The 23,261-nt window shown below is 39.7% G+C and overlaps 1 protein-coding gene across 6 annotated transcripts in view; it reads left to right on the top strand.

Moving 5' to 3' along the window:
* The window catches only part of herc2 (HECT and RLD domain containing E3 ubiquitin protein ligase 2), a 133,342-nt gene that overhangs the window by 40,883 nt on the left and 69,198 nt on the right, over nt 1-23,261 (top strand). For 4 of the 6 annotated variants that reach the window (XM_042334465.1, XM_042334462.1, XM_042334463.1 and 1 more), the window contains exons 13-27: nt 6,551-6,708; nt 7,425-7,538; nt 8,378-8,629; nt 10,470-10,663; nt 11,436-11,636; nt 12,123-12,351; nt 12,707-12,831; nt 13,807-13,985; nt 14,567-14,751; nt 17,086-17,241; nt 18,649-18,834; nt 19,088-19,258; nt 19,600-19,703; nt 20,805-20,955; nt 22,051-22,259. In XM_042334465.1, the coding sequence (XP_042190399.1) occupies nt 6,551-6,708; nt 7,425-7,538; nt 8,378-8,629; nt 10,470-10,663; nt 11,436-11,636; nt 12,123-12,351; nt 12,707-12,831; nt 13,807-13,985; nt 14,567-14,751; nt 17,086-17,241; nt 18,649-18,834; nt 19,088-19,258; nt 19,600-19,703; nt 20,805-20,955; nt 22,051-22,259 (2,614 nt within the window). The remainder of the gene's footprint in view (nt 1-6,550; nt 6,709-7,424; nt 7,539-8,377; nt 8,630-10,469; nt 10,664-11,435; nt 11,637-12,122; nt 12,352-12,706; nt 12,832-13,806; nt 13,986-14,566; nt 14,752-17,085; nt 17,242-18,648; nt 18,835-19,087; nt 19,259-19,599; nt 19,704-20,804; nt 20,956-22,050; nt 22,260-23,261) is intronic. The other 2 variants (XM_042334464.1, XM_042334461.1) reach the window with 1 other exon arrangement.

Raw genomic sequence — 23,261 nt, 5'->3', positions numbered from 1 at the left:
TCTGAACACTAACACTATCTAATCTCTCCCTCGCTAGAAAATAATCTGTTTTTCTATGTTTGCTACTTAGGTGAATAACTTCACACTTCCCCACTTTAAATTCCATCTGCCACCTACTCGCCCACTCCTCTCGCCTATCTATATCCCGTTGCAATCTTTTTGCATCATCCTCAGAGCTTACTCTCCCACCGAGTTTAGTGTCATCCGCGAATTTAGATACGTTACGTTCAACGTCCTCGTCCAGATCATTGATGTAAATTGTAAATAGCTGAGGCCCAAGCACTGATCCTTGTGGTACTCCACTAGTCACATCCTGCCAATTCAAGAATGACCCGTTTATCCCTACTCTCTGTTTTGTACCCATTAGCCACTCTTCAATCCATGCTAATAGGTTCCCATTAATCCCCTGGGCCTTAACCTTGTGCAATAGCCTTTTGTGTGGCACTTTGTCAAATGCCTTTTTAAAATCTAAATATACTACATCTACTTGTTTCCCCCCTATCTAACCTGCTGGATACATCTTCAAAAAACTCTAAATGATTAGTTAAGCGTGACTTCCCTTTGTAAAGCCATGTTGGCTCTGCCTAATCTTGTTATGGTCTTCCAGGAATCCCATAATGACATCCTTAATTAAGGACTCAAGAATTTTCCCTATCACTGATGTCAGACTAACCGGTCTGTAGTTCCCCATCTTTTCTCTCCCACCCTTCTTAAATAGTGGTGTGACGTTTGCAATCTTCCAATCAATGGGAACCGTTCCAGAATCCAGAGAATTTTGGAAGATCAAAGACAAGCCATCCACTATCTCAGTAGCCACCCCTTTTAAAACCCTAGGATGTAGGCCATCAGGTCCAGGAGATTTATCAGTTTTAAGACCTGATAATTTGCCTAAAACCATTTCTGTACTAATATTAATTTCCCCAAGTTGCTCACTAACATTTTCTTCTTAGTTCCCCTCTATTCTTGGTAGATTTTCAGTGTCTTCTAAGGTGAAGACAGTAGCAAAGTACTTGTTTAATGACTCTGCCATGTCTTTGTCCCCTACTATAATTCCCCCGTCTCTGCCTGTAGCGGACCCACATTTACCCTTGACAGCCTCTTCCTCTTTATATATTTATAAAAACTCTTGCAGTCTGTCTTTATGTTCCTTGCTAGTTTGCCCTCATATTCCATTTTCTCCCTCTTAATCACTTTTTTGGTTCTCCTTTGTTGATTCCTAAAGTTCTCCCAATCCTCGGGTTTACTACTCATCTTAGCTGTTTTATAGGCTCGTGTCACGAATCTTTAATGTCCATCTGAGCCAGTAGATTGGACTTCGGTTTAACATCTCACCTGAAGGATAGCGCCCCCAGTACTGCAGCATTCCTCCAGCACCGCATTGGTGTATCCGTCAATAATGTGAGCTCAAAATCCCAACTCACAACTTGAACACACAAGCCTGACTCAGAAGTGATGACCACCAACTGAGTCAGGCTGACACTACTTATAACAAAGTCATGAGCACAACTTGTACTTTTTATTCTATTCTGGCGTATGTGTGTTTATCTTTTGGGGGGTGTAGTGGTTGCAATTTGGCTCTCTTAGATATGAGCAGGACAGCTTTCTGGTTAGCTGCTGTCAGGTGATAAAGATGCACAATTGTTAATTGGTTTGACGAATTATATTATTTCCCCAGTGAATAAGTCATCTGAGTACATGGTGATGATCTCATTCTTACATAACTGGGCAGATCTCAAAGGGTATTGCTGTTTAGCGGACAAGGAAGGGATCAAAAGATTTACTGCTGGTGTAACCTGACACAAGTTTAATTTTAGTTATTAGCAGGGCAGGACAGGGTGACGACAGTCAGGCAGGTTAGGGACCTACAGGGAGAGTGGGGGAGAACCCCCAGGCTTTAACCTTGTCCAACAGGTACAAGATACCTGCAACCTGTTGGACAAGGAAGGATGAGGAGGATGGGCAAACTGACTCCAGCACCGCTATACAGTAGGGGAGGGGAGATGGACAGAATTTAGTTGAAATTGGGGGCGAGACAGTCAGGAGGACAGACACACTTCTCTGCAGCCACAACCAGGAGACACGAAGGCTCTTTTGCCTTCCTGGGGTCAGGGTGAAGGATATCTCTTCAGGGCTGGAGAAGAATTTGAGACAGGAGGGGGAGCTTCCAATTGTGATAATCCATACAGGTATCAACAATATAGGTAGAACGAGTAGGGACGACTTGAGTGAGTTCAAGGAATTGGGAATTAAATTAAAAAGTAGAACGTCCAAGGTAATAATATTGGGATTCCTGCCTGAGCCATGTCCAAATTCGTACAGGCACAAACAAATTAAAGAATTAAATGCGTGGCTGACAGAGTGGTGCGGAGGGCAGGAGTTTCATTTTATGGACCACTGGCACCAATATTGGGGGAAAAGGGAGCTATTCCACAGAGATGGGCTCCACCTAAACCGGGCTGGGACCAATGTCCTGGCAAAATAAATAAGTAGGGAGGTAGGCAGAGCTTTAAACTACTAAGCGGAGGGGAGGGAGGGTTACAGCTACAGTTAGAAGTAAACCAGAAAAACTAAGAACAATGAAGGTGGTAGAACAGATTAACGAAGGACATAAACAGTGTGTGTCGAGGGACAAGAAGCTCCGCAAAGAAAATAGGGCATTAGCGAGTAGGTGAAATAGCAAGAAGTTAAAATTAAAGGCGCTATATCTGAATGCACGAAGCATTCGTCATAAGAGAGATGAATTAATGGCACAAATAGAAACAAACGGGTATGATCTAGTAGCCATTACTGAGATGTGGTTATAGGGAGATCAAAGGGGGGAGCTAAATATTCCAGGGTGTTTGGCATGTAGGAAAGATAGGCAATGTGAAAAACAAGGTGGGGGGATAGCCCTACTAATAAAGGATGGGATAAAAACAGTAGAGAGGAAGGATTTTAAATCAGAAAATCAGGATGTAGTCAGTATGGGTGGAATTACAAAATAACAAGGGGCAGAAAACACGAGTGGGAGTAGTTTATAGACCCCCGAACAGCAGTCACAGTATTGCGCAGAGTATTAACCAGGAAATTAGTGGAGCGTGTAGCAAAGAAAGTACACTAATAGTGGGTGATTTTAATCTTCATATAGACTCGGAAAACCAAATTGGCAAAAGTAAGTTAGAGGAAGGGTTTATATAATGCATTAGAGATAGTTTTCTAGATCAGTATGAACCAACCAGGGGACAGGCGATCCTAGATCTTGTTTTATGTAATGAAATAGGGCTAATCAGCAATCTGGAAGTTAAGGCTCCTCTGGGGCAGAGTGACCATAACATGATGGAATTTAGCATTAAGTTAGACAGCGATGTAATTTAGTCCGAAGCAAGGGTCTTAAATTTAAATAGAGCCAACTTTGCAGGTATGAGAGAGGATTTAGCTAAAATAGACTGGGGAATTAGATTAAAGGATATGACAGTAGACCAGCAATGGCAAACCTTTAAAGACACAGTACATAATTCCCAGTGATCACATGTTCCCTTGAGGAATAAAAATACCACGGGAAAAGTGGTTCAACTATGGCTAACCAGAGCAGATAGAGAAAGTATAAAATTATAAGAAGAGACCTATAATACAGTCAAAAAGAGCAGTAAACCTGAGGATTGGGAGGGCTTCAGAGACCAACAAAGAAAAACTAAGAATCTGATCAGGAGGAAGAAAATGGATTATGAGGGCAAACTAACCAGGAACATAAAGACAGACTGCAAGAGTTTTTACAAATGCATAAAAAGAAAGAGACTATCAAAAGTGAATGTGGGTCCATCACAGACAGAGATGGGAGGAATTATAATGGGGATAAAGATATGGCAGAGTCATTAAACAAATATTTTGCTTCTGTCTTCACGTTAGAAGACACTGAAAACTTACCAAAAATAGAGGGGAACCAAGAAGCTAACGTTAGTGAGCAACTTTGGGAAATTAACATCAGTAAAGAATTAGTACAAGAGAAACTGTTGGGATTGAAAAATGACGAAACTGTTGGGATTGAAAAATGACAAATCCCCTGGAGCTGATCCTAGGGTTTTAAAGAGGTGGCGGCTGAGATAGTGGATGCCTTGTTTTTGATCTTCCAAAATTCTCTGGATTCTGGAACAGTTCCCATTGATTGGAAGATCGCAAACCTAACACCACTATTTAAGGAGAGAGAAGATGGGGAATTATAGACCAGTCAGTCTGACATCGGTGGTAGGGAAAATTCTAGAATCCTTTATTAGGGATGTTGTAGCGGAGTACTTAGAAGACCATAACATGATTAGACAGAGTCAACATAGGTTTACAAAAGGGAAGTCATGCTTAACTAATCTTTTAGAGTTTTTTAAGGATGTAACTAGCAGATTAGATAGTGGGGAACCAGTAAATGTAGCATATTTAGATTTTTAGAAGGCATTCGACAAGGTGCCACATGAAAGGCTGCTACACAAGATTAGGGCCCATGGAAGTAAAGGCAATATATTAGCATGGATCGAAGAATAGTAGATTCTTGCTAACGGGAAGAAAACAGAGAGTAGGGAAAAAAATGGGTCCTTCTCAGATTGGCGAGATGTGACTAGTGGAGTGCCACAAGGATCAGTGCTTGGGCCTCAACTGTTTACAATCTATATCAATGATCTAGACGAGGACATAGAACTTAAAATATCTAAATTCGCGGATGATACTAAGCTAGGCGGGAGAGTAAGCTCTGAGGATGACACAAAAAGATTGCAAGGGATATAGATAGGCGAGGTGAGTGGGCAAGAAGGTGGCAGATGGAATATAATGTGGGAAAGTGTGAAGTTATTCACCTAGGTAGTAAAAACAGAAAAGCAGATTATTTTCTAGAGGGGGAGAGATTAGATAGTGTTAGTGTTCAGAGGGATTTGGGTGTCCTTGTACACCAGTCACAAAAACTTAGCAAGCACCTAGGTAGGCTAATGGCATGTTGGCGTTTTTTGCAAAAGGGTTAGAGTACAAGAGTAGGGAAGTTGTATAAGGCCTTAGTGAAACCAGACCTAGAATATTGTGTGCAATTTTGGTCTCCTTATTTAAGAAAGGACATACTTGACTTAGAGGGGCTGCAGCATAGATTCACTCGGTTAGTTCCTGGGATGAGGGGGTTGACCTATGAGGAGAGGTTGAGTAAACTAGGCCTATATTCTCTAGAATATAGAAGAATTAGGGGTGATCTTATAGAAACATATAATATTCTTATGGGGCTTCACAGATGTGACAGTGTGAGAATCTAGAACTAGGGGTCACAGTCTTTTCGAACAGAGTTGAGGAATCACTTCTTCACTCAGAGGGTAGTGAATTTATGGAATTCTCTACCACAGAAGGCTGTAGATGCTCAGTCCTTGAACATATTCGGAGTCCTGTAGCTCAGTGGTTAGAACACTCGCCTTGCAAATGGGACACCTGGGTTCAATTCCAGGCAGGACGAAACCTTGGGCAAGTTTCCTTACTCCACACTCCTAATAATAATCCCTCCAAAAACAAAACAATAATAAATTGGTCATTTTCAATCTACGACTGTTTGTGGGCCACTGCTGTGCGCAATTGGCCGCCGCGTTCACCAACAAATATACAGTCAATTCACTTTACAGCATATTCTGCGAAGCGCTTTGAGACGTCAAGAAGACGTGAAAAGCGCTATATCAAATGAAAGGATTATTGTTATTATACTCAACCCTGAGATTGATAGGTTTCTAAAGAGTAGAGGGATTAAGGGATACGGGTGATAAGGCGGGCAGATGGATTTAGGCAAGATGATCAGCCACGGCTGTCAGGCTCGATGAGCTGAATGGCCTACTCCTGTTCCTAATTCCTATGTTCCATATTATATAGTTATTTCTGAAACAAACCCAGAAAAATGCTTCAATTGACACTAGTACTTTAATAGGTATTGTGCTGATTTATAGAAATAAAATCAACACGCACAATGCATTTAAAGGTTCTTTTTTGTAACTAATCCAAGAAGTCTGAGAATAACTCCGTCCATCGTGTCTGCTGATGCTGACCCCCCACTGGAGGTATCTATTCCAATCATTTTTCACTTTTTTTCTTAATTTTTTGGCCAATGCCCTTTTAAATCATTTTAGAAAATCAGCTTCAGCAGTTTGTCATTCCATTCTTTATGGCATTCCATTGATTTTTTTACAACTATTTCTAAAATTGTTACCAATCCTTTTTCCTCAATGTTTTACAGTCTCACTGATAGATAGATCAGTGTAAATACTGTAGTTGTATGCCAAATGTCTCAGAATTGTGAAACCTCTATATGAGATCTTTCCCATAACCTTTTCTGCTCGAGTTAAACTAACATCTTCCAGTCTCTCCACATAACTATAGCCTCTTATCCTGTTATCTATGTGACTCTTTACAACAACAATAATTATGTCCTTTCATAGCTTTCACTTTCATTGACAATGGGTGTTCTAAACTTGACTGAGTATTCTTAACTGCAACTTAAGCATACTTGTGAAAAATAGCCTTACAAATATGAACTTTGTTTTGAGCAATTCTTCTGCATTTTCTGTAGGTCCCTTGAAGAACCTAAAATAATAGCTGCTCTGTCAGGGAAACAAGTGGGAAAACGCATTGTTCACGTGGCCTGTGGAAGCACCTACAGCGCAGCTATAACTGCAGATGGAGAGCTGTATACGTGGGGAAGAGGAAACTATGGGCGACTCGGACATGGTATTGATAAGCTACTGATTAATAATAACAATCCTTGCATTTGACATAGCGCCTTATTAAGTCTTTGAGACGTCTCAAAGCGCTTCACAGAATATACCGTAAAGTGAATTGACTGTTGTGCACTTGTTTGAAAACAAAAACAATTTATATAACTCCCTTTTCATCAAATTAATGTCTCAATGCACTTTATAAAGACAGTGCGGATATTTGTCAGGGAGGAAAGGAAATTTAAAGATGTTCACCAAGTCATGGACAAGCAGGAAAGGTAAGGGACTGAGATTTTGTGGATATTAGTAGGCTTAGTCTTTTCACTACTGAGGTGAGATGAAGGGAATGGGGAGTGCATATGGTTATAAACAACTGTTTCCCTTTAAGACATGAATATGAAACAGCATAAAGCTCTTTGTGGAATGACCATGTAAATCTCATGGAAAAATAAATCAAGTATATAAAAATAAGAGCTAGGGTCAATTCCCCCTGGCTCTGTGTTGTGCATAAGAAACGCAGCAGCCAATTGCGCACTGCAGTCATGGATTGAGTGACCAAATTATTATTATTTGATTTTTGATTCAGCCCATTCAAGAAATGTTTAAAAATACATCTTTTAATGCAAGTTTCCGTTTTTTTATTTACTGATGCACAAGGTAATCTTATCAAAAACAACAAAAGCTGCTTATAAGATTTGTTTTAAGATTTTTAAAAATATATCTTCACAGGGTCTAGCGAAGATCAGACCACCCCATTAGTGGTTAGTGGACTGAAAGGCTTGAAGATCATTGATGTTTCATGTGGGAGTGGGGATGCCCAGACATTGGCAGTGGCAGACAATGGTAGGTAATCAAGTATTTTGACCCATTCACTCCTGTGTTTTTCCTTTTTTTTGTTAAATACATTTGAAATAAGTTATCGAATACAGTAACCTGAATTCTTGTGTATCAGGAAGCCCTCTGTTTTTGCTGCAGGTCAATGAAATTGATTGTGAGGATTCTTAGGGGGCTTGTGTGGAGGATAAACACGGGCGGAGTTGGCCCTTATTGCCTGTTTCTGAGCTGTCCCACTATAATAATAATCCTTGCATTTGATATAGCGCTTTTCACGTCGGGAGGACGTCCCAAAGCGCTTCACAGAACACACTGTAAAGTGAATTGACTGTATATTTGTGGGCGAACACGGCAGCCAATTGCGCACAGCAATGTCCCACAAACAGTCGTAGATTGAAAATGACCAATTTATTATTGTTTTTGGTTTTGGAGGGATTATTATTAGGCTCTGTGTGGAGTAAGGAAACTTGCCCAAGGTTTCGCCCTCTGCCTGGAATTGAACTCAGGTCTCTCGCTTGCAAAGCGAGTGCTCTAACCACTGAGCTACAGGACTCTACTATGTAACTTACTGAGCACTCATTTTATGGTTCTCACTTTCATTGATTTGCGTGTTGCTGTCAGCAGTTTCAGCAAATAAACTTTTGTTGACATCTGCGTTTTGGGGCTGTGACAATTGCTTTAGCTGTGAATTTCATTCATTGTAGCATTACGGTTTGATTAGGGAGGAAGTTGTCTCAGTTATTACAACCTTGTGTGTATATGCTTGATACTTTTCTCGGGCACGTTTGCTTTGCCTCTTCGAGAAAATACACATTCGTGCTTAACATTTTGGTTTTGTTCCTATGTAGGTCAAGTGTGGTCTTGGGGAGATGGTGACTACGGAAAATTAGGCAGAGGTGGCAGTGATGGCTGTAAGACTCCAAAGTTGATTGAGAAGCTTCAAGACCTTGACATTGTAAAAGTGCGCTGTGGCAGCCAGTTCTCAGTGGCCATTACAAAGGATGGACAAATTTACACCTGGGGAAAGGGTGATAACCAAAGGCTTGGACACGGAACAGAAGAGCATGTGCGGTATCCCAAGTTGCTGGAGTGTCTTCAGGGTTAGAACTGTCTGCTGTTACTCTTTCTCAAAGTTTAAAGTTTTTTTTAAAATATATATAAAAGGATAGAAATGAGAAAAAACTGCAGCAGATGCTGTAAGTCAAAGCACCCCACCTACCCCCCCTCCCCACCCCATTCTCCCAAAGTTCACAGGACATTAATCGACTCTGAGAGGGGAAGATAGACTGAAGATGGGGATTCTGTTTCACATAATGGAAGGAAATGGCCAAAGATGTCCAGCAACTTACATTTATGTAGCACTTTTCACGCAGAATAGGGTCTGGGAGCACGCAACAATGGCAGAGTTAGGCACTGGGTCCAGGAAACCTCTTTTGGATGCAGATCGACTCGACTCTGGATTTTCAGTGTTGGTGTTAGTTTACAACTGTGGATTGATTGTTGACTGGCACAAAACACAATTTGAAGATAATTCTGTCTTGTTTAGTTTCTGAAAAATTCTGTTCCCAAAGCTGCAGAAATCCTACAAATGTTTATGTAAATAGCACTTCTGTCTATAGCTACAGAAAAATATTGTGCGTTAAAACTATTTCAATCAGTATTAAACTGGACAACAATCACTGGCTAAACTGACAGGCAAACCATGATTTTCTTTTATAGCAAAGCAATTTATGCACGTTTGTTTTTTACAACAACAAAATAATAATAATTAAGAATAATAATCCTTGCATTTGATACAGCGCCTTATCACGTCTTTGAGAAGTCTCAAAGCGCTTCAATAGAATATAGTGTGAAGTGGAATAACTGTATTTTGTGGGTGAAACAAAAAGATACTAATCTAGCAAATAAACTGGACTGTTGGACTGTTGTAGCCTTGGATATAAATCTATGATTGACGGAGGAGCTATTGTGTCAGAAAATATTCGTTAAAAAGGTCGCTATTTTCATAATCGCTTTCATCCATCAATAGAAGTAGCTTATGTGATCGCAAATCAGGATGAGATCGATATTGCAAAATGTACTGTGTTGCGCGTGAGGCACCATATGAAAGCGACTGATTTTTAATTTTGGATTACGGCCCCTGTTAGTGCAGTACTCCATTGCTTCAGGGTTTCTCTTGTCAAAAACCTGACTGGTGTCATCTTTTTTTCTGGACAACCAGGTGTCCGACACATGCAGAAACCCATCACCATGCTTAAGAGTATTCAAACCAAACTGAGAATTCCATTCATTAGACCCCTAATTCTCTCTCTGGAATTTCCATGTGGGTGGGATGTGTGGATTAGGATACCTTTCTGAGGCAGCATTAGGTCACGCAAAATTGCTGTCTTTTCAGCTTTGTGTTGAGCTTTGACCTAGAGTACATGTTGGAGTTGAGGTGGTTATAATATTTCAGTTTGCCTCAACTGGATTCATTCCCAGTATGCTGATTCACCATCTTTCCAGTAATACAATACAATTTACATAGGGCCTTGGAGGACATCTCATATGCTTTCCACAACTGGCTAGCTATTTGAGCTGCGAAGCCGAAGAGTTGAAGGGATGGGAGGGGGAGCAGATATGCAAAATGCATTAAAATTCCCCAACATCTCTGGTCTGGTTTGTTTTTTGTGGCCCAAAGCTCCAGTGTATACAAAGCGTATACAAAACTCTCCCACACATCCATTACTATGGATTTTGCCAAAATCTACTGCCTCCCGTACAGCATCTCTATGTCTACTCTAGCTTCAGAACTCTCCTAAAACCCATCTCTTTGCCTCTGCTACTGATCAATCAATAGGTTTCAAAATCTCTGCATTGCATAAAGAAGCAAATTAAAGTGTTTTGCAGCCCTTAGGGTCCTAAGGAAAATAGTAATATGGTTGTTTGTGTTTTAAAAAGGTAAAAAGGTGACTGACGTGGCTGTTGGCTCCACGCATTGCATGGCGTTGACTGAAGATGGTGAAGTGCTCAGTTGGGGCTGCAATAATCAATGTCAGCATTTTGATACGTTGAGGATTACAAAATCGGAACCAACTGCTCTGCCAGGACTGGATTCAAAGCACATTGTTGGCATTGCTTGTGGTTCTGCCCAGGTAAAGATACTTTATCCCAACACTGAGATTTGTTCTGAGCAGGTTAATTATGTTCTATTGCATTCTTCCCTTTGTTATAGTGTTAGTACTCAATAAACGTCTCTTTTTGTCAATTCTCCTAGGCTTCATTGTCAACTTGACTAAATTTTCCTACCACCTGGTAATACATCACCTCAGCATATTATGTGTTGAAATGCCTATGATTTATGGCTTATGTAGTAATTTACTCGGTAGATACTAATGTTCTACTTGTGGATCAAAGGTTTGATTGACTTAGTTGAAGGGCTTTTTGTTCACTTTGATTCTTATTTAAATATATAATATATTTAAATTTAGATAAACTGATTGTAAAGTTTCACACTCATGGTAAATTGTCTGAACGCAGAGGATGAATCGTTTAGACAAATTACTTCACTATTGATACGAACCCTTTAATAATAATAATAATAATTATTGTATGACCCCTTTACAGCGCCTTGGGATGTCCTCCCGAAGTGAAAGGCGCTATACAAATGTAATCTTGTTTACGTTGAAGCTAATCATTTCACTCAGAATCCAGGTTGGGAGATATTTTCTAAGGATTGCTAATTCGCTGGAACAAGCTGTCTTTGTTTTCAAATAAAATTCATAGAATCATAGAATTATACAGGTCACAGAGGTAGGATTAGACTGCATGTTGTGTTGTATATTGTAAGAATGATCCCTAGATGAGATGGCACTCTTATTAGAATCCCTGATCGTGATGGAGTAATGTGTGACTCTTCCCCTGCAGAGCTTTGCTTGGTCCTCTTGCTCTGAGTGGTCCATTGGACTCCGTGTGCCGTTTGTTGTGGACGTTTGTCAAATGACATTTGAACAACTTGACTTACTGCTACGGCAAGTTAGTGAAGGGATGGACGGCAGCTCAGACTGGCCACCGCCCCAGGAGAAGGAATGTATGGCAGTGTCTACACTCAGTCTTCTCCGGCTACAGGTAATACATAGTATATGTAATATACAATGTAATACAGGTAATGTGGACTTTTTAGGCTTGAAGAGGTCTCGATTTAAAATTTCACAAATATATGTTGTAATGTTAATCAACAAGATAAAACAGACTTGCTTTCTGAAGAATGAAGTTTTTTTTATCAATGAACACGGAAAAGCTGAGGTTAGTGAGTAGTTAAGGTTTTAATAGTGATCTATGAATGGACAAGCACATTCAGACGAAGGTTATTAGATGGCATGGGTAAGACTAGGAAATGAGGATTAGGATGGATGATTTCCTGGAGGAGCAAATGCTGACACAGAATAATAGGCTAAATGGTCTTCTACTGTGTCAGACATTTTGTTTCAGTCGTTCTGTCTTTGTATATAATATTTGTAAATATTAGGCAAAATAAGTATTGTCATTAATTGTTTTTCCCACAAACTACTGTGTTTGTCTCTGTACTAAAGTGAACTTGTTTTCTTTTTGCAGCTTCATGCAGCTATTAGCCATCAAGTGGACCCAGAATGCCTTGGTTTAGGCATAGGCAGTGTTTTGCTGAACAGTTTAAAACAGACCGTGGTGACGCTAGCTAGTAATGCTGGGGTGCTCAATACTGTTCAATCATCTGCTCAGGCTGTCTTACAGAGTGGCTGGTCTGTACTTCTTCCTACAGCAGAAGAAAGAGCCAGGGCCCTTTCAGCATTGCTACCAAATGCAGGTAAGATTTATAACAGTAATCACTGGATCTAAAGTGCACAAACTGAAACACTTAGAGCATCAACAGTTTGCTCAGCTATGTCTCGACCCCAGGCCCTGTGCCTGTGCATTGCTGCTGCTCATGTCAGATAGCTGCATAAGGGAAGCAGCTGCTTTGTGCTAACTTTTGAGATCCTCCCAGAAGGTACCAAAAGCAGTCTGGTCTCTTTGCATTCTGGCTCAGTGTCCTATTCAGTCAATTGGTTTTGGGTTGCGATACCTATGCAATCATGCAATGAGCTTGTTCCATTATAACCGAAATACTTCTATTCCTGAATAGCATAGAAATCCACTCGAATAAAAAATGGAAATTTAAGTTTCAGGACATGAAATGAACGTAAGTCCAGGTCGTCGATTCATGATTGATCTCTTGGTGAGCAGTCTGATGGCAGATGGTGGTCTAGAGTCTGCGCTGAATGCTGCCATTACAGCAGAAATCCAGGTAACATCCTTTAATTGTGGTTTTAAAGTTGCCTGAAGTGCTTTTATGGCTCCTGGGGCACTGCATAGGAAACCTACTAAATTTTAGTAATAATCCTTGCATTTAATCTAGCAAAATAAGCTCTTTGATTACAAGAAGATTTGATGAATGAACGTGTACATCATGTTCTTAGGGTAGTAAACCATTTCTTATGACCTGCAAATGCTACTTATTTTTTGTCCGACTCCTATTTTTGTCCCTTGATTCTATTTATATCTTATTTCTCGTGCCTATTCCTTACCAGGTTTCCCTACTCCCCATTCCTCTGTTTACCTTAGCAGTAAGTATGAACCCAGTTGAATTTCGATTGGCGAATTGCTTTCCAGTGGTAATTATCCTCTCTTTCCTCCCCCAAATAAAAACATGTCTGTTTGTGGAACATTGCTGGGCACATTTGGCCATTGCATTTCTCCCACAAAATAGTCAATCACTTTTCAATAGACTCTGTGAAGAGCTTTGAGACTTCTCAATAATGTGATATCAATCAAGTGCAAGGATTATTTTTATTATTGTCTCCTTAGATGCTAATTTTCATGTCTTCCAATTTTTTAAATATAAAAATGAGAAATCTATACAGTGCTTCCAGCTCAGGATGGCATATGTATGTATGGTCCTTCATTTTAATGTTTTTGTTTATTCTTTACCTTAACTTGATCATTGACTTGTGCAACTTTCAAGTAGAGGTTACTGGATAAGCATCGGGAAACTTATGTTCAATTACAACTTTATAAAACAAACATTGGTTTTCCTCACTTTCCTTTCTCCATAGATGCTGCCTAACCTGCTGAGTGTTCCCAGCGACTTCTGTTTTTGTTTCAGATTTCCAGCATCTGCAGTGTTTTGCATATTGGATTTCCTGCCTGATCGTAAAATGGCAATTTTCAAATGTGAGTGTAGAAATATATTTTAGTGAATAATGATGCTGTTTTAATCTAGGACATAGAAGCTAAGAAAGAAGCCCAGAAAGAGAAGGAGATAGATGAACAGGAAGCCAATGCCTCAACGCTCCATCGAAGCAGAATGCCATTGGACAAGGATCTTATCAACACTGGCATATATGAATCTTCTGGAAAACAAAGCCTACCCCTAGTACAACTTGTGCAGCAGTTATTGAGGTATTTGTAAAAGTACTTTATCATGCATTGTACCCATTTGCCCATAGCAGCAATAATTTACATTTATTCCTGAACAGGCAGAGAGCCATGGAACAATCTTTTTGATATTTTACAAAATGGAGGCATAGATTAATAATAGTCTTTAGTATTTGCCTGAACCACCACACAAGCAGATGAATCTGGTTTGATGCCCCCAACTATACAGAGTGCTATCTCAGGACTGTACTGGAGTGTCATTCGAGGATGCTGATCCCACCCAATAGCTGGGGTCCAATCCCTGACTGTATAGCACCATGGGATGTCTCCCAATGTGAAATGTGCTATACAAATGTAAATTGTTGTTGTTGGAGCTCAAACTAATAAGGTAAGGGTGCCTTTGATTGACTATGTGGAGGATATTTCTATTTAAAGATTGAAAATAAACTATTTTCTCAAATGTCAGATATAGAATTAAAGTTAGTTCTTTGGTTGTTGGCAAAATAATCGCAATAGTATAACTAATAACTATAATTACTTGCCGGACCAGAGGACTGCTTTCTTCCAAAAGTTACAAAATCTCTCCTTTTAAATTATCTTTAAAGAAACATTGCGTCTCAGAGCATAGCTAAATTGAAAGATGCTACTCACCACATTTCTTCTTGCGTGGACCACGAACACCTTAATCGGGAAAGGTCGGCATCTTTAGACCTTCTGCTGCGGTTTCAGCGCCTGCTTGTCAGCAAACTATACCCGGGTGTCAATTTCAGTTGTGAAACTGGTGGCTATGGTAAGTGTATTTCTCATTAGTTTTTTAAAAAAGTAATATTTTTTTCTGTTTAAGTATCTTGTGTGTACGCTAGAGTCCCATTATGACACTGTAACTGGGCACAATGTACTATCAGCGCTTCCACATTCGCTGCACATATGTAGAGAAAGACAGTGCTGGCCGACATAGAGAAAATGCATCTGCCTTTGATTTTCCTGCTGAGGAATCGGATTGAGCAGATTTTATTTCACTTCTGTCACAGTTCCTGTTGTTTTTTGTTCTGTTGTACTGTGTTTTGTTTCTTTACAATCAAATTCCAAGTACAATATATGGAACAAATGTATTGACTACTGTTGTCAAGCTGAAGGTAAATCATCACCCTGTGTTATTACTGAGAAACACTACCCAAGGGGAACACAGCTGATCACTTTTAAAATATCACTTTTATATAGAGATCTGTTGAGGGTCAGTAGTTCACTACTATAGCCCTTGGCTGTAATCATTTTATTCATAAAATATGCAGGTTCCCATGAGGGTAATTAAAAATCAACATCTCACTTACCATGTCATGTTTTATCCAGTTAAAAGCCCTAATTTTATTATAGAAAAAATAAAAATAAACTGTTTCCACTGAGGGATAGGTCAGTAACCAGAGGACACAGATTCAGGATAATTGACAAAAGAACCACAGGTTCAGAACCTTTTTTTTGTATATTTTTGGTATATTTGGTGAATCAGGAGTAGGTCATTCGGCCCCTCGAACCTGCCCCGCCATTTAATAAGATCATGGCTGATCTTATAACCCAATTCGATTTATTTGTCCTATCCCCGTATCCCTTAATCCCTCTATCTTTTAGAAATCTATCAACCTCAGTCTTGAATATGTTCAAGGACTGAGCATCCACAGCCTTTTGGGGTAGAGAATTCCACAAATTCACTACCCTCTGAGTGAAGAAATGTTTCCTCAACTCAGTTCGAAAAGGCTGACCCTTAATCTTGAGACTATGACCCCAACCCAATGAATCTACGCTGCATTTCCTCTAAGGCGAGTATGTCCTTTCTTAAATAAGGAGACCAAAACTGCACACAATATTCTAGGTGCGGTCTCACCAAGGCCCTATACAACTTCAGCAAGACTTCCCTACTCTTGTACTCTAACCCTTTTGCAAAGAACGCCAACATGGCATGAGCCTTCCTAGTTGCTTGCTGTACCTGCATACTAACTTTTTGTGACTGCTGTACAAGGACATCCAAATCCCTCTGAACACTAACACTATCTAGTCTCTCCCCCTCCAGAAAATAATCCGCTTTTCTATTTTTACTACCGAGGCGAATAACTTCACACTTCCCCACATTATACTCCATCTGCCACCTTGTTGCCCAGTCACATCGTCTGTCTGTTTCCCTTTGCATTCTTTGTGTGTCATCCTCACAGCTTACTCTCCCACCTATCTTCGTATCGTCTGCGAATTTAGATATATTAAGTTCGATTTCCTCATCTAAATCATTGATATAGACTAAATAATTGAGGCCCAAGCACTGATCCTTGTGGCACTCCAATAGTCATATCCTGTCAATCTGAGAAGGACCTGTTTATCCCTACTCTCTGTTTTCTGCTGGTATGTGGACTAACTGGAAAAACCTGCGACAAAGACCATCTTTCGAGGGTCAAGTAAAACTATGCAAAGAATTTTATATAGAGATCTGTTTAGAAATACGTCTTGAATATTTCGCGTTGAATGAGAATATAAAGTAGAATTTAGAGATCGGCCCAGCAAAGTCCAGCCTTGGTTGACTGTGCAGCGGGAGTGTTTAAACTTCCAAGTCAAATCGATAACTAGACTGGCAGGTCAACGGTGCCTTTGAGTGCGTCTCAACCCAAAGGAAATTCCATTTGATCTATAATGCAGGGTAACCCTGGATAATGTGGGGTATATTGCTTGTCCAAGGCAAAAGTCTTGTTGGTCCACTTTGCATTATCATTTGAAAAATGGCTGATTCTGTAACACTGAGGTCTTCATACACTGTTTCAATAGACAACGAATTACTCAAAATTATTTAATCAAATACGTGGCTTCTTCTACAGTGGGTATAATATCCACTTTGAATGATGAATGGTTCTCAAAGCCCTCAGGGACACGACCCTGCGTGGGTGGGGTAGGGGGGGTGATATAAATGCAAGTTGTTGTATATAAATGCTTCTGTATTTCTAACTCTGGGTTGAAGATGGAAAAGAAGAATTTTTTGGAAGGTGAATTTTTCACCTTCAAAATATTCTTTTTCAGTTGTTAGGGATTTCAGAACCAAAGCAATGGAACTAAATTCATATTTAACATTTTAAACCTTTCTTTGCAGGTCCTGAGCTTTTAGGAGTTGGTTCACTGCTGAAAAAATATATTGCACTTTTGTGTACGCACATTGGGGACATTTTGCCAGTGGCAACCAGCATTGCCTCAACCAGTTGCAGGCATTTTGCAGAGGTGTCTCATATTCTTGAAGGAGATTTGACAGGTAATACATTTTGTATAAAAAGTGAACAATTTTTATAAATTAATAAATTTGCTTTATAGTACTTCTTTATTTCTAATTTTCTTTGAAAAAAATAGTTTTCACCTTTTGTTTTTTTTAAAAAAAGCTATAAATATCTGAGTGGGGCATGTGAAAGGGCTGTTTAATCCACTGACCTCCTCCCACTAGAACATTAACAATCATGTAATGGCATTTGATAATAATTGAATTGTTCTTTTTCCTCTTATTTTCTTTCTTGGTAGATTGTTCCAATTATTTAATATAATAATCCTTGCATATAATATAGCGCCTTATCATGTCTTCGAGAGGTCTCAAAGCGCTTCACATAATATACTGTAAAGTGAATTGACTGTGACGAAACACCCAATTGTGCATAGTAGTGTCCCACAAACAGTGGTGGATTGAATGACCATATTATTAGTAGTAGTAGAAGTATTAATAATGATGATAATAAGCCTTGCATTTGATATGTTAAGTGGTTTGACTGTGTATTTTGTTGGCTAAAATTTCCCAAATAAAGTTGATCATTCACGGTTGTTTGTGAGACGTTGCTGTTCGCAAATTTACTGTTGTTTACCCTGAAAATGCACAGTCACTCCACAAAATATCATGTTGAGTGCTTTGGGACGCCGCTGATGTGAAAGCACTATACCAAACACAAGGATTATTATTACTTAAAATAGCTTAATGCAATATGGTGAAAACGAAATATCAGCACAGATTGAGGCTTTAATACTTGTGCCATTGCTGTATCAATTCTTCTCCCCCTCTCCCTCACTAAAATTAATCTTAAGTTTCCTGCTCTTTCCTTATACAGAACTTTTCTATAATTTAATTATTTAAAGTATTTTTCTAATTCTGTTTTAAATGTTATTAAGGACTTGTGGATCCTGTAGCTCATTGGTTAGAGCACTCACCTCGCGAGCGAGAGACCTGGGGTTCGATTCCCGGCAAGGTGTAACCTTGGGCAAGTCTCCTTACTCCACACGCCTGATAATAATCCCTCAAGAAAAAAAACAATAATAATTCAATCCACGACTAGTTGTGGGACACTCCTGTGTGCAATTGGCTGCCGTATTTCGCCCACAAATATACAGTTAATTCACTTTAAAGTATATTCTGTGAAGTGTTTTGAGACGTCTGGAAGACATGAAAAGCACCTTATCAAAATTGCAAGGATTATTATTAAATGTTCAGTAATTCTTACATAAACTGGTCTTCTCCACAAATTATTTTAATGTTTTGATGATATATTAGTGAGTTGCCTTGGGATGTCCTACTGATGTGAAAGGCGTTATATAAATGCACTTTTGTTGTTTGTTGTTAAGAAATACAGTAGCTGCAACGCCAGCATTCAATGTATTCCTGAACTCTTTTGTTTTGATCCAGGAATCCTCCTTCCTGAACTAGTGGTCTGCATTGTGCTGCTCCTCACTAAAACTGCAGGTTTGATGCAGGAGGCTGGGGCCATCCCACTGCTAGCTGGATTGCTAGAACATTTGGACAGGTTCAACCATTTGGCTCCAGGCAAAGAGAGGGATGATAATGATGATTTAGCATGGCCTGGAATAATGGGTATGGCCATTCAAATTATCTAACAAAAAGTATTTGCATTTACCTGTCCTTCCTCCCCAACATCTGGTCCCTGACCAGGACCGCCTTCTTCCACCTCCGCCACATTGCCCGCCTCCGACTGTACCTTACCCCAAATGCAGCCGAAACTTGCATGCGTTTGTCACCTCCCGCCTGGATTACAGACTGTTATTCTACGAAGATACTTTTATTTCTTTTAAGTTTGTTCAATATGTGTTTGTCTCTTTTAAATCAGGCTCATTCTTCACAAATCAGAATTCGCGGAACAATGAGGAAGTCACTCTGATTCGAAAAGCTGATCTTGAGAACCACAATAAAGATGGTGGCTTTTGGACGGTAATTGATGGAAAGGTCTATGATATCAAAGATTTCCAGACTCAGTCACTTAGTGGCAACAGCATACTTGGTGAGATGATATCTTTTTAAGTAACCACTTACTGATTGTTGTAAATGTGTTAAAATGGTTTACTAATGATAATGTCAATAGTGAAATATGCATGTGACACAAAAATGTCACTAATTGTGCAGAGATCTGTAAGTGACATCAGGAGAACTAGTGCAATGTGCAGAAACATTGTAGGTGGCATTTCCTTAGGTGAATGCATCCAGGGATTTCTAAGTGCTCTGAGACACTACCATGCGTGAAGGGCACTATATAAATGTTGGTGTTAATGCAGAAAAGTGCAGTGATAAAATTTGGGGGGGAAAATGAAGAAAGGAAAAATACCTCATAATTTTTCTTTTCAGCCCAGTTTGCTGGAGAAGACCCAGTTGTTGCTTTGGAAGCTGCTCTCCAATTTGAAGACACTAGAGAATCAATGCAAGCATTTTGTGTGGGCCAGTACATGGAGGTACAGAACCCTTGATAAACTGCTGAGATCTGATTTAATACTCACAATATTTTTTAAATGACTTCATGTAAATCTTCTTTCTTTGTTTGCTGTTTTTTCTCCATCTCTCCTGAAGGGGGTAATCTACAGATTCAATAATAACTTAAAAAAGGGATTTGGACATATACTTGAAAAGGAAAAAGTTGCAAGGCTATGGGGAAAGAGTGGGGCAGTGGGACAAGTTGGATTGTTCTTTCAAAGAACAGGCACGATGGGCCGAATGGCTTCCTTCTTTGCTGTAAGATTCTATGATTACTAGGGCGTAGCCTCCTTCAGGAATTCCACTAATCACAGAATCGTACAGCACAAAAAGAGACCATTCGGCCCATCAAGTCTGTGCGGCTCTTTGAAAAGAGCACTGCAATGTCAATCCCACTCCCCAGCCCTTTCCCCATAACTCTGCAAACCCGTCCTCCTCAAATACTCATCCATCGCGTTTTTAAAAAGTTGTTATTGAATCGGCCTCGACCGCCCTTTCAGGTAATGCGTTCCAGATTCGAACAACTCGCTGCGTGAAAAAATTTCTTCTCACCTCCCCTCGGCTTCTTTTAGAGACTATTTTGAATCTGTGACCTCGAGTCACCGACACACCCACCAGTGGGAACAGTTTTTCCTTTCTAAACTATCAAATCCCCTCATGATTTTGAAGACCTCTATTAGGTCCTCGTAACCTTCTCTGCTCCAATGAGAATAATCCTAGCCTAATCCTAATGAGTCTGAACTGGTTCTCATCTGATCGTGATCGTAATGCCAGTAGGGTGGGTGGGGGGTGTGGGCAAGGTCATAGAATAGCAATGAGTGGGAACCTTACCTCATGTTCTTTCCTTGACCTCTCCTGATAGGCCAAGCTCCCTCATGGTGTCCTGGCTTAGATAAGCTAATTCAGCACAAACGTGGATCTGAACTGTCCACTTTATTGTTTTTATTACATTCTATGAATGGAAGAAAGATACTTCAAAGCAAATTACTTGTTAATCTTAAAATTCTCTTCATCGTTTTATACAAACTGCATTTCATCGCTCATGTTTCTCCCTCCCCGTTTCTCTTACTTTTCAAATGAAGCTGGATCAGGAAGTCGTCACCACTCCAGATCTTGGCAGTTTGTCTTCACCTCTGATAGACACAGAAAGGAATCTTGGCCTACTACTTGGACTGCACGCATCGTACCTGGGAATGAGCACACCACTGTCCTCTCTGGAGGTCGAATGTGCCAGTTAGTATCCGACAAATGCTTAATGTATCAAGAAATAGGTCTGTTAACTCTGGGATGCTATGCTGTAATGAGGGTGCTACATAAATGCAAGTTGTTGTCATTAACCTTAGGATTGGTGCAATTTATTTTACCAAAGTCAAAGACTGGGATTCACTTTTTGTCTGTTTCTCTAATATATATTAGTGGATATACGAGAAGCAAATTAATGCCCAAAATGGCTTAATGGATTTAGCAATATGAATTTATCTTCTGGATTAGCAACTCAAGTTTTTTTTTAAAAATCACCATCGACTTCAACATGGAAAACTTTGACTTTGATTTTCAAAAAGAAAGATTGACATTTCGGGGCTTTAATATGTAGGAGCTATTTGACTTTATAACAAGTAACAATTAATGACATAGTCATCCTAGTAATGGAGGGGTGTTGAATGCGAGTGCAAAGAGCTGATTGTTTCTTGCTTGTCCTGCTTAAATCATGCAGTGGACATGATTGAAGCAGGACAAGGCAGCAGACTAAAGAATGGGAGTGGTGTGCAAAATGAAAATTTGAAGCAAGATACTTTAATGGAAGTGTTTAAGAGGCTAAACCTATTATTATAAACAGATATTTCTTTATCCCCCACCCAACCTTCTGGCCTATTGAAGACACCAAGGAGTCCTGTAGCGTATTGGTTAGAGCACTCGCCTCGCAAGTGAGAGGACCTGGGTTCGAATCCCTGGCAGGGTGAAACGTTAGGCAAGTTTCCTTACTCCACACCCCTCTGTTTATCTAGCAGTAAGTAGGAACCTGTTTTCCTAGCAATAAGGTGGATCGCTTTTCCGGGGGTAATAATCCCTTAAAAAAATAATAATAATTTGGTCACTCAATCCATGACTGTGGGACACTGCTGTGCGCAATTGACTGCTGGGTCTCACCCACAAAATATATAGTCAATTCACTTTACAGTATATTCTGTGAAGTGTTTTGAGACGTCTCAATGATGTGATAAGGCACTATATCAAATGCAAAGATTATTATTATTATTTTGTACAAAATATGATTGGGTTTACAGAATTTGATTGATGCTTTTTAAAATGTTTGTTATATCTTAACAGAATGGCTCCAGTCCTCTCTTTTCTCCGGGGGTTTGCAGACGAGCCAGATCCATTACAGTTACAATGAAGAGAAAGACGAGGACCATTGCAGCTCTACCACTGCTCCGGGCAAGGCCAAACTCTATGTACGTCAGCTAGCGCTCAGCGATCATACTCAGCCATTCCTGCAAGCGATTGCAGACAATAATATTCAAGATCACAATGTGAAGGTGAGCATTTGTATTCCTATTTCAAAGTGAAAGGTGAAGGAAACAGTTTGATTAGCTGTAATTTTCGTACAAGCTCGACCTGAAACTGCTATCCTCGTAGTGTGAGTTGTGTGTGACCTACAACCCAGATTATGTTTTGGATATAATTTTCAGGAATGCAGGATCCTTGAAAGTATTTTGGTTAACTGAAGCAGATAATGTAAATGTTGTATTTGACCATTAGGAATATAAATGGATCAAAAATTTGATGTGGCTGACTTGCAATGCCAAATAATGTCAGGATTGTTCAAAACTTTCTACAATAATGTACATTTTATTGCGGCTTTCATATCGGAGGACATCTCAAAGCCCTTCACACAGCTGACTGGGAGCCAGAGCTAGGGAGTGAGTAGTTAGGGGGAGGGAAAGTGGCGGAACGTGCGATCAAAGAGATCGCTCTTAAGGCAGGTGAATTAATTTCATGAAAAATAATTTGCCTGAATATATCATGCCATCTTAAAAAGAACCTCAAAAAATGGCCTCCAAATAAAAACTGAACTTTGTGGAGTTTCTTAGCTTAGTGGTTAGAGCACTCGCCTCGCAAACGAAAGATCTGGGTTTGATTTGCGGTAGACCAAAACATTGGGCAAGTTTCTTTACTCCACACGTTTATGTTTAAAGTAAGTAGGAACCAGGTTGTTAGTTGATGGGTGGATCGTTTTTCCGGGTGCAATAATTCTTTCAAAATAAATAAAAATAATTTGGTCACTTACTCCACGACTGTTTGTGGGACACTGCTGTGCGCAATTGGCTGCCGCTTTTCGCCCATAAAATATACAGTCCCTACACTTTATGGTATATTCTGCTTTGAGATGTCTTGAAGACATAATAAGGTGCTATATCAAATGGAAGTATTATTATCTAAAATTTTAAGACAGTCTGAGGAATTGGAGCTGCTTAAGCCATTAAAAAATAATTTTTAAAGTGAAATTGCGCGTGCTGCTTTGAGAGTCCAAGGTGTGT

The sequence above is a fragment of the Callorhinchus milii genome, unplaced genomic scaffold (assembly GCF_018977255.1).
Source record: "Callorhinchus milii isolate IMCB2004 unplaced genomic scaffold, IMCB_Cmil_1.0 Scaffold4, whole genome shotgun sequence".
Taxonomy (NCBI): domain Eukaryota; kingdom Metazoa; phylum Chordata; class Chondrichthyes; order Chimaeriformes; family Callorhinchidae; genus Callorhinchus; species Callorhinchus milii.
Note: the sequence above shows the minus strand (reverse complement) of the source record. Positions and strands in the feature narration are given on the sequence as shown.